The 12559-nt window shown below is 40.9% G+C and overlaps 1 protein-coding gene across 4 annotated transcripts in view; it reads right to left on the bottom strand.

The window, feature by feature from the left end:
* dock4b (dedicator of cytokinesis 4b) overlaps positions 1 to 495 on the bottom strand; it is a 141125-nt gene extending 140630 nt beyond the window's left edge. For all 4 annotated transcript variants that reach the window (XM_026147369.2, XM_026147372.2, XM_026147370.2 and 1 more), the window contains exon 1: positions 267 to 495. In XM_026147369.2, the coding sequence (XP_026003154.2) occupies positions 267 to 303 (37 nt within the window). In that variant the 5' untranslated portion in view covers positions 304 to 495. The remainder of the gene's footprint in view (positions 1 to 266) is intronic.
* Positions 496 to 12559: the final 12064 nt, after the last annotated feature.

Genomic DNA, 12559 nt, shown 5'->3' with positions numbered 1-12559 from the left:
AAGAGGAGGGGGTGAAGCGGGCAACCTTATGCTTTGCAATGTGGCAGTGAGATGAAATCCAAGCTCCCATCACTGGGTTGTTTGAAAGAGAGCGCTCGCCTCGTGATAAAAACACAGTCATTCGGTCTCTAACTGCGCCGGGAATCAGCATCCAAGTACAGCCACTTCACCACCTCCCGTGCGCACATTAACACATGCCCTTACAGCTGAACGCGAGTGAAAGCAGTTTATTTTTTTAGAGGAATATGAAGGCAAATTAAACTTACCGACGCCGTATTTCTCGTGTTCTGTAGGTATCCACATGTTTACTGTCGGTAAGTTTAAGTGAGTGGTCGGAATAGCAGCGAAAAGCAAGGTTTGGGTTCCGTGTAACGCATTCTACTGGCGTGCTTTCCTCCGCTCTGTAGTAGGAGTCATTGTTTAGGTTACAGCAAGAGAAAGCGCCTCAGCCGCCGCTGCTGCTGCTGCCGCTGCTGCTCGTAGTGGTACGGAGACGCGTTGCCTTTAGGTTCTGTGGGAAATGTGACACCCGAAGAGGTCAGAGCACTTTGGAGCCCCCTGCGAAATTATTGTTTGTTATGGTCGGAAGATTTGGAGAAAATGAACGCTGTTCGTATTTAAATACCAGCATTTTCATACTTTTTAGAATGATTAAGCTTTAGCAGGCTGTATTTGTAGCCCAATGCCCTGTTCAAAACGGTCACGGCAATGGGTTCAATCGGGGTTGGAGCTAGTTATTTGTCAATCCTACTAACAGAGCAATAACACATTCATTGCTAAGTATGTGGCACTGTTAACTTGTTTTAACATTAGTTTGTTTTATAGTTAAAAAATGACGACTCAACGAGCTACGGTTACCAACTAGCATAAAAAGCAGTAGGAGTAATGTTAGCTTATTTTTCATAGACAATACAAACTGTTAGTTTTTTAAAATATTACTTCAGGGCTGTTAGCCTACACATAATATCATTTAAATATGTTTCCCTGAGCCCCCACCACACACACACACACACACACACACACACACACACACACACACACACACACACACACACACACACACTAAGTTGAGGATTCATTCCATCTAGTTATTATGTGGGGGCTGAGATTTAAATGTCTAACGAGAAAAACCCCGAGTAGTACCTGAACGCAACAACATCGCCAGCAAAGCGAAAAAGCCGAGTGACGCATTGTGGGACTTGTAGTAGGTACCCAGCGACGTCAGTGAAGGTCCCTTTATCTACAGCATCTTCGACACATGACGGTATTATTCTGTTTTTGGGACTTTCTGGTGAGTATTAGCTGGAAAGATGTAGGTTTAGTTTTATTTCAGGGTAGCCATGACGGTCGCCAGAGCGTCAAGACATGTAAGCACTGATTTACAGTCATCCATGGAGACATTACAGACCAATAATATCAGGATATTGGTGTAGAACATGACCTTGCAACAGTGGAGAGCCCTCCCGGACACACAAGGCTTCTACTGCATGAAAAATACATGAGAGTCTTTGAGGAGGAAGCGCAAAACTGGAGGGAGTTCCACTGCCAAAAAGAAAGAGTTCAACATGCATGAGAGAAAAGAGGAGTGTATGTGTATGTGTCAGTCAGTGTGAGTGTCTGTTTTTATGAGACCCATGCTCATCTCACACACTGCTTTCCCTTTTCTTTTATTCTGGACTAATCACCTGCCTGTGTTGTGTCAGCTTGCGTTGTGTTCGAGTACAAAGGACTTTTTTTAAAAGGCCATTCTAATGCACGTTCATTTCTCATGCTGCAAACGGTGCATTAAAATGCTTTGAAGTGTCAAATGTGCTTCTCTCCCCTCCTTGTCTCACCACTACTTTGCACGTCCACGTACCCATCCACCTTTGTAGGTTATATGGTAAATTATGAATGGATGTGCTGTGGAAAAGCAAGCAACCTGAGGCTCGGTGCTGGCTTTGGAGGTGAAATTCGGCTACTGTTTTTACCATGATCCGGTGCACTCCCTTTTTTTGCTTGGCCTTTTGCTCTCACATACAGCATCTAACATAAATGCCAATAAACCTGGATTAATTTTCCACATTGCAGTGCTTTATGCCTATACTCTAGTATATTTCTGAATGGAGAGTTGGGGGGCTGTGGGTATAAGAAAGGTTTTGTAGGGAGACTGTTGGAATGTTACTCCATATATGAATAAATCATAAGCCGTGGAGGACCCCATGGATTCACCCCCCTGAGAGGACAGGACACTGGAGCTAGTGTGTGCTTTTTTATGTAGTGGAAAATGGACTATATTCTACATCACTGAAGCAATACTCAAACTCGTGCACCTTTGCCAGTGTTGTGATAACAGTTAAAAATATGACAAGACAAAAGGAAAACATAACGTGGACAACAAGCAACCAAATAGGAACTGATTGAAATTAAAAAAAAAAAAAAATAGACTTTTATTAGTCAGTGTTTCTGTAAAACATATACCTTTCTCTTTTTGCCAACCATTTGCAACTTGACGTTAATAGGATTGAGGCCCCCCTTCATTCCTCAATATTTTACTTCCAAGCAGCCAGACTTTTAATTTTTAAAGCGGTTTTGACCAATTGGTAACCAGGATTTGTGGATGTGTTCCAAGGTTTTTCTTTGGACATTGGCTGCTTTTTCACTCATTTTCAGTCCTTCCTTGACAATTTTCAGAGTAATGAGGGCTTTTGGCATCCTGAAAAGGATAAGCAGAAGAAAATGGGTGTTCAAGGTTCAAAGTCCTTTATTTGTTACATGCATAGTTATACAAGTATAACACACAGTGAAATGTAGCCTGACACGCTCCTCGACATGTGCAAAAATGGGGGGGGGGGGGGGGGGTAGAGGAAGAACATATATATATATATATATATATATATATATATATATATATAGTATATACATTGGGTGAATGTGCGGTAGTAGCAGCAAGCAGGTGAATTCTGTACATTAATATGAATAGACATCTGACTATTTTACAGAATAGACAATATAAACATATTTAAAATTAAAGGAATTTGGAATGTACATTGTGCCTTGGTTTAGAGTGTCTGGAAGAGAGTCCTGTCTCAGTCAATTATAGATGATGTAAGAGGGCAGGTGTGTGTGTTTAGGGCCCGGGTGGCTTGGGGATAGAAGCTCCTCTTGAGTCTCTCTGTCCTTGCCCGGAAGATGCGGAACCTTCTACCAGATTGCAGAAGTTGGAACAGTTTGTTGCCGGGATGGGACGGGTCCTTCAGTATCTGCGCTGCTCTAGTCCGGCATCTCCTGGTGTAGGTGTCCTGAAGCAGGGGGAGCGCAATCCTGCAGCAGCGTTCTGCTGTACGGATCACTCTCTGGAGAGCTTTTTGGTCCTTCACACAGCTGTTCCCAAACCACGATGTCATGTTCTGTGTGAGGATGCTCTCCACAGCGCCTGTATAGAAAATCCTGAGGATCTTTGGAGAGACCCTGAACTTCCTCAGTTGTCGTAGGTGATACAGGCACTGCCTAGCCTTTTTGGTCTGGACCTGAATGTGGGCAGCCCATGTCAGGTCTGAGGAGATGTGGACACCAAGATACTTAAAGGACTGCACCCTCTCCACTGGAGCTCCATTGATGATAATGGGCTTGTAGTCTCTGTGCTGACTCCTTCTGAAGTCCACCACCAGCTCCTTGGTCTTGCCGATGTTCAGCTGGAGGTGGTTGTCCTGGCGCCATGATACCAGATTCTTCACTTCATCCATGTAGGCCGCCTCATCGTTGTTGGAGATGGCACCCAACACCACTGTGTCGTTAGCAAACTTCACAATGGTGTTGGAGCCATGGGTGGCCACACAGTCTGAAGTGTAGAGGGAGTAGAGCAGTGGCGAGAGGACACATCCCTGAGGTGCTCCTGTGTTGATGGTGATGCTGTTAGAGGCGCATCTACCCACCTTCACCACCTGAGTTCTGCCAGTGAGGAAGTCCAACACCCATGCACACAGACGGCTGTTAAGTCCCAGATCCCTGAGCTTTGTGAACAGTCTGCAGGGCACTATTGTGTTATGGGATTATTATGGGTGTATGGAAAGGCATTAACCAGTGTTGTTATACACATAACGGACTACATAACAAACATAACAAAGAGGCAATTTTAAATTGTAACTTTAAAATCACAAAAAAACATATTTTTTTTCTAATTTCTATAGCTGAAGCTATAAAAATGCCAAAGACAACACAGTTATATGCTGTTATACAGGCATGATATAGCATTTTTGTACCAACAAGGAAATTCCCAAAGAGCTATAAGCTGGAAATGTATGTCTTGACATGGTGTGCAGCGCTGAGGAAAAAATGGAGGAAAACTGGAAAAAAAGAGAACAAAAGAAGAAGTGGCAGGTCTAAAAAAAAAACTATCTATCTGAAAGTCACGTCTTTAAGAAATAGAGAGAAAAAAAATCAAGCAAAGGCCTGAAAGAGGAACTGAAAGATGGCTCTGGCCCTTCAGCTTACACATCAACTGTTCAGTGAAACCTCATCAGAATGTCCTCTGTAGTAGGGTGGCTGCCAAGAAGTCATTCTTAAGGAAGGTAAACAAGAAGTGATAGAATGATGAATCCAAATTTGAAATCTTTGGCTCAGATTGCAAGGGAACACGGTGTGTGGTGGAGGCGCTGTCATTGTTTAGGGCTCATCTCAGCCAATAATGTTGGAGATCTTGTCAAAATGGATGGAACAGAATAGATTTTGATCCACCATGCAATACCATCTGAAAAGCATTTGATTTCCAGCAGCTTCAGCTTTCAGCAGGACAATGATGTTTGGTTTTTTAGCTTGTTGTTGGTGATTATGATGATATCATAATATATCATGCATGAATATGTAATTCACGTTTTATAAATTATAAAATATTACTGCCATGAAGTGAAAATGATATGATGTTGTACTAAGGTGTTATAGGTGTGAAAACCAAACAAATTGGTCATTTTATTAGATTTGTATTGGGTAGTTAGGCAACATGATCACTTCATAGCATATGATATGGATAAGAACCTTCAGGGGCCTTTGATGCACCTGCGTGATTTTGTGTATTATTATAATGAAAATGAATTTGCTGTGCATTTAATGTCTGCAGTGTCAACCCATATGACACTGTGAGCCCACAGACAAAGGTAACAGCTGGAGGAAGATGGCAAAACATGGAGAGAAGGATTACAAGTAGAATATCTGTTCAATGACCGAACTCTAAAAGGATTATTTCAGTGTACTGAGGACAGGTCGAGTCACCCGAGCAGTCTGCTCAGGTGCTCGTTTTGCCTCCTCTCCTCTTCCCAATCCACTTCCCCCATGTTTCTTCCCAAGATAATGACATTTCTTCCTGTTTTCTCTGACTTTCATCTCATTGGGACCCACATGTTCTGGGCAGAGCACGGGAGTACATATGGCTGGAGATGACAGATGGAAGACCAAGTCAGCCATTGCCACAGACAGTTCTACAAGCCCAGATGGGTTCTGAAAATTGCTCAGCATTTCCGCCACTCAACCACCATCACTTTTCATCTCTGGCCCATGACCCCAAATAAACTTAGCATCTGTGACACATAAATCAAAGTAAATGCTTGAAGAGAAGAGAAGAGAAGAGAAGAGAAGAGAGATCAGCCAAGACTTCTTTGCTTTTGGAACACAACAAGTTGTAGTAAACAAAGGGGATAAAAGATCACGTGCTCAGCAATGCATTTTAAAACTATAGTATAGAGCTTTCATGTTTCATTTGGGGACAGCCCTGGATTATTTAAGTTTCCACTTATTTTTTCCCTTCTAACCTCCTTTGTGCTTCAGACCACCGGGTAACTACAACTGCTTTATGTCAAAAAGTGACACTACACAAGGCCAGTTTTCTTTGCAGGACAGCTGAAGCAAAAATGACACTAGCTTATCTCAAGAGACCACTGCCTATCAAGTTTTCTCAGCACTCCTTAGCTTTGATTAAATTCACACCAGGAAGTGTAGGTCAGGTGGTGGTGTTCATTTTGGGGAGGGGTGGGGGGTGACATATGCCTCCTTCAGCTTGTGAACAGCGGGCAATATCCTCATCTCCAATAGAAACAGGCCTCTAAATATAGCAACGAAAATAGGCTAGAAAAATCCCCCTCTTTGTACATTGTACCATATGAAGACTGGATTTCACAACCCAATACTTCTGACGAAGGATCTATATATAGAAATATTGGCCTTAATTCATTTGCTTACACAGCACATTTGCTGTATGGGAACATTTAGTGTAGCTCTCATTTGCTCTTCTTATACTGTCTGTGCAATAATGTCTTAGGTTATAATTTGTCCATAACAGCTCAGTAATATTCACTTAAATACATAAACATCTGATGCATATGTACATGAATGTACACACAGATATGCACTGTCTTAAACACTGTACGCACCCCACATATGAAACCCATTTCACCCTTGAGATATAACATAAACCTTTGGCGTTAAATGTTAATAACCAGAAGTGTCAGTGGTGAGGATAAATGCTGTAGAAGCAGAAGAAGAAGATTAGCCCTTTATTGTCATTGCACACGTACAACAAAATTGTGGGTGCTCCACAGCAACTGTGGCAGAATAAAACATAAATAGTACAGCAGGAATAAATAGCATTCATTATAACACAAACCATGATTTTTTTCCTGATTATTACCAAGTTGTTTAGGTACCTAAACCAACCAATCATTGAAAATAAAGTAAAAAAACACTACGTTCCTTAATTGGGCATGAAGAGCCCATTGCTGGTGAACACTTTGTGATTTAGGACTTATCTATATATGGCGTCAACTCACAACAGTAGTCGTCTCAAAGTACATTATGCTATAAGGTAAAGGCACTACTGTAATACAAAGAAGACCCCCAACAATCAAACTGCCCCCTTTGAGCAAGCACTTGGCGACAGTGGAATAAAAAAAACTTTCCTGTTTCCTGTTAACTTTCCTGTTAAGCCTCTAGCAGAACCAGGCTTAGGAAGGGGCAGCTATCTGCAATGACCAGATGTGGGCGATAGGAGGAAGACAGGACTCAAGCCATAGTAGCAATTTTGTGATGAACATTAGCATGCTAACGTGATACTGGTGATATAACAAATGCAAACAATGCTAACATGCTAACATTTAGCTGATATATTTGGTCTTAAGCTTAAATAAATTAAAACCTGATGATTGGATTTGGTGGAAAGGTTTGGTCACATGTGTGCAAAATAATTAAATAACTAAATTAATCCAATTGCTAATTTCAATCAGTAGTTGGGCCATTTAATTAAATTTCATAAACATTAGCCATATAGTGATAGTAGATGAAGCATCAGTAAAACCGAGTATTACTAAAGATAGTGGTATTCCTGCTCTCAGGACCATGGCAGTCTATAAAAAAATGCCATGACAAACTATCCAGTAGTTGCTGACAAGTGGTGGAACAGCCTCATTTGAGCCAAGACCCTCACTGAAAGAAGAGTTTTCCATATAACTGACACCATTCTTGAGTCTCAATCTGAACAACATGAGTGATAAAACAGCATCTCCAGCCCCACATGTCTTTGGATGACAGCAGCACATCAGTGCAGCTTTTTTACCCCTCCTCTCCGCTGGGCCTTCACTTCAAACCGTGTTTTGGCTGGATGTAAAAATAGACCTCCTCCGTCTTTCTCCTTAGCATCAACAGGGAAAGCACCATAGACGATTTGTCATGGGTTTGATATGCAAAACCGCACTCAAAGGCAATGAAACGTAATCTGTAATACAGGATAGCATCCTGTCACCTGCAAGTGTTCACCGTGGGAATCAAAAGACTCAGAAGTGCAGTGCTTCCCTCCACGTTCTCGCTTATCAACTTTAACTGCTTCTCTGATACACCCAACACATTTACTATCAAAAAGCTCATGAAGCCCTACAGAAGAGCACGATCCAATTATTTTTTATATTCCACTAATGCCTGATTTCACCCTTGAAAGGAAATCTTTGCTTTCTTACTCACCAAAGTGCTTCTGTTTTCAACGTATTCTCAAAGCAGAGAGATCTTTCATGCCTTTGGGATCTGATCTTGTTTCAAGAAAGCAACAAGTGGAGTTAAAAAGGAGCAACTCAGACCTCCTTAACCAAACGTCATCTGTTATCTTCTTTAGCCTTCAGTATATGATCTTTTTAGTCACTGCCTGCGAAACCCACTGAAAAGACAAATCATTTCAGCCACCCACAAAATTTATCATGTGATAGCTGCCAACAAACAAAGCAGGCTTATATAAAAGCTTGTAAATATTTTAAATATCTGTAGTGATAGCTAAATTTTCTAAAGTTCAATCAGATATGTATTTGTTTTAATTATGATATAGTTTACAAGGTTATATTTAAAACAGTTTATAGGTTATAACACTAAAAGATTGTATATCACATTTCCTTAGGTTACAGTTAGCAGCAGGGCATCAGTGCCTGTGTTTTTATGACTAATGCTGTGCTGGGCTCCCACATCCCCCATGCTGTTGCACACTGTGGGCACAATATTACAGTATACAGCCACCTGGACCCCAAACACCCACCAGCGAAAACATAATTGTGCCTGGAAGTACACACACACACACACACACACACACACACACACACACACACACACACACACACACACACACACACACACACACACACACACAGTTTCATGTTGGACAGATGGCTGTCATAAATGGCTGTATCTTTTAGCAAGTTGAAAGCAATCCTTGGCAATGTGTCCCCTTCCCACACCCACCGACCCACATACATCAGGCATTTCATCTCACTGGCTGATGGCATATTTGCACACATGTATGCACTTCACTGAGTGAGAGAAAAATGTATTTCATTACAGATCCAGAAATGACTAGATAAAGAACACAAGAGAAAAGAGAAAGAGAAAAGAATCAGCTAAAGTGCTATCACTACACAAAACTGTAGTGATCTCAGAAGACTTGTGGTCTCTAAGTCATTTATCACGAAGAAATGGTTCAGTGCTAAGATGGGATAACAGCATTTCAGAGTGGACAGCATCCACATTATGCATTATTGGCACAACAGTCACTAAACACAGCCTACAGATTTCTTTGCATCCACGAGAGTCTGGAGAGCAGTATAGCTTTGTTAGCCGTTCATTTCAACTGTACCTGTCTGCTTCAAAGAAGGTGCAAATGTTGGCATTAAATAGCCGCATAGCTTACTAAATACAATGATAAGGGGTATACCCATGTTGTAGGGGTATATTTTATAGAAACTAGATGTTAGGCTAATGCTAGCACCTCTGTCCTGCTCTTTATTGATTTTGAGAAAGTAGAAATTCAAAGCAAAATTTGCTGGCTAAAACAGCAAAATTTCACCAAATGCATTTTAGAACTGACACTTTACTCTTGTATCATTAAAATTAAAAGACATTTTAATAGATGAATAACAGGATTATAGGGCAGTGCAGTGGTTAGCACTGTTGCCTCACAGCACAAAGGTCCAGAGCTCGACTCCACCATCTGGCTGAGGACTTTCTGCGCAGAGTCTGCATGTTCTCCCAGTATTTGTGTATCTCTCTGGCTTGCTCCCGCAGTCCAGAGACATGTAGTTAGTGGAGTTAGGTTAACTTATGATTCTAAATTTTCAATAGATGTGAGTGCAGATGATTGTCTCTCTCTCTGTTAGCTGTGAGATAGACTGGCTATCACACTGCCTCTTGTCTTATGACAGCTGGAATAGGCTTCTACGATCCTGATAAGGATAAGCAGAAGAGAATCCATGGATGGACAATAAAACAGATGTATACTGGTGTCAAGGCAAACATTGCAGATGAGGGCAAAACGAAAAATAAATAAAATGTATGCAAAGGATATCACAGAGTGCATAAAAAAAGGATGACTTCATAGAGTTCAAATGCAATCTGACAACTGGGCAGTGCTTTACAGGAGGTATATGTAGAGGAGTAGCTGATTGAGAGAGATTTTGGAGAAAATTGGAAGGAAGAGAATAAAGGCAGAAGTAAAACTAGGCTACATGACAACTAAGGATTACAAAATAAAACTTCAAAATTAAAATTCTGCATTACCATCCACAACTTTTTTCTTTTTTGTGTGTGTTTGTTATTCAGGAAAGAACAGCGGACTTTCCAATGAAAAGTGAACTGCTACACAGATGACATTATAGCTACTAAAATTGGATTATTAGGAATATAGAAAGCAGAAGTGAATAGTTAACACCCAATTAAAGCAATGACAGCATAAAAAAACCCTAAAACAGACAGCTAAACTACTGACAGAAAATCACGCTGTGAGAAACCGAAACTGTTTTCATTCGCTTGTTTTCACAGTTGTTCAAATTAAAGATTTGTCACGATATTTAAAAAAAAAAAAAAAAAACATGTTAAAAGTACTTATTTCGTAAGGCAAATACTTTTTAATCTTTTGTTTCTTTGCTTAGTCATCAATCTTAGTCATATCTAAAACAACAGGCTGGCGACAGACTGAGCATCTTCTGGGCTAAGTGCTGTTTGCTCTTTTGTGGTTGGTGTTAAGCTGTTCTAACAGCCGGTTGGTCCGTGGGTGTTGGTGTGAGGAGCAGTCCGTGCTGTACTGAGCGTAACCGCAAAACACCTACGTCCTATGATCTGCATAAAGAGACGGTGTATAAGATTCACTCACGTGTGAGCTGATAATTCCTGCTTTTCTCGTGCACTTGGCCCTCAGGGCATAAAAATGTCACGAGAGGTGTGATTACCAAGAGCTGCTTATTTACAAGGATTAATAACATAAAAGTCTGCTGACACGTTTAAATGTAGCCCCTGACACCTACATTTAGTGCTTTCAGCCCTATGGCTGGGAATTATACAGTGGAACTGCCAGTGCTTAAATGGAGTTAAAAATAAGCAGTCATGTCACCACTGGTTAAAAAACAAAACAAAACAAACCCCAAATCATTGCTACACGAAGAACGAGCTGGGGTCCATAAATAAATAAAGTGGAAGTTGAAAATTGATTTGCATATCACTCTGCGTACATTTTGGAGATTATCAAATCACATGTGATCACAGTGAATATGTAGAACGCAAAGGGTGTCAAAGCAATGTGAGAACATGGCTGAATATGTCCATGTGGGAGAAAAAGGAGTGAAGATTATGCGTGATAAATATCGAGCTGATCTATCCATCTATATCTATATATATCTATATATATAGATAAAGCGCATGATTTTTCATTTGGTGGCAAGAGAATCTGAGGTCAAGGGATCGGTTAATTATATTATGGTGGCAAGAAAGATCTGTGATTTCCATTGCTATATGATTATCTTATTAGAATCGTGAGCTCATGTGGCAGACTGTGGAGACTGGCTGCTTCATAGGGCACTACAGATAACAGGGTAGAGCCTCACACACTGACAATTTGTAAAGAACAACACTTGTAGTGTTTTGTTTTGAATCCATGGTTTAAATTGCCTCAGCGACTTAACATTTAGGTCATCCTGATGCTGCAGTGTGTGAGCATCAGAGGTGTGGACTCGAGTCACATGACTTGGACTCGAGTCAGACTCGAGTCATTAATTTTATGACTTTAGACTTGACTTGAAAAAATGTTGCAAGACTTGTGACTTGACTTGGACTTTTACACCAATGACTTGGGACTTGAATTGGACTTGAACCGGTTTACTTGAAAAGACTTGATATTTTACCCCAAATATAAAATTTAACATGCATATTATATAGAGATTGAAAATGTGACGTCATTCACGGGTAGAACCGCAAAGGATTCTGGGAACTCGTGGCAAGCGGCACGCAGGCTTTCAATTAAAATCAGTCACACAGCGATAAAAAGAAACACAAAAATGTCAAGAAGCCGTTGTATTATTAACTGCAATAGCCGGTCGCATGACAGCCACGGGAAGCCGACGGGTAAAGAGATCGGTTGTTATCGGATTACGTCGTTGAAGAGAAATTGTTCGAGCCATGTTTCCGAAGTAACAAAGACGCAACGGGTGGCCTGGATTGCAGCCATTCAAAGATCAAATATAACGTCCCAGAACACTCCAGCTCACAGGTTAGTCTGCTCCAAGCATTTACACGAAGGTCAGTGTTTTTTAGTAGTTAATACGTCATTTTCATAACATAATTAGTGATATAGGGTACAAGCAAGTCTGGCGCTGAACAGAAATTGTCGCGCTATGCTCCTTTATTTATTGTGCATAAATAGTGAATTGTCCTGACACAATATTGCGTTTCGCTTCTGTTATTATGGTACATTGACAAAAACATATACTTTTATTCACAGGATAAAACAGGTTTTTTGTATCACTAATTGCCCAGTGCGATTACAGACTGCGGTAAAGTGAGCCGTCATTTGTGAGCCGCGGTCAAGCCAGCCGCCTCCTATCCGTGCGGTGATTACAGCATACAATATTGTTGTCACTGCTACATTTCTGTAACGCTACCAGAAATTATTTCCACTACTAATTAATTACCGTTGAGCTCAAAGGTCCTATTAATAAACGGTTAAGGAATGTGTATTTATGACGACAATTTGTGAGACTGGTAAACTTATGATACGTACGATGGTCTTTCGTTC

The sequence above is a fragment of the Astatotilapia calliptera genome, chromosome 17 (assembly GCF_964374335.1).
Source record: "Astatotilapia calliptera chromosome 17, fAstCal68.1, whole genome shotgun sequence".
Classification (NCBI taxonomy): Eukaryota; Metazoa; Chordata; class Actinopteri; order Cichliformes; family Cichlidae; genus Astatotilapia; species Astatotilapia calliptera.
The sequence above is the reverse complement of the archived record's forward strand: the minus strand, read 5'-3'. Positions and strand labels throughout refer to the sequence as shown.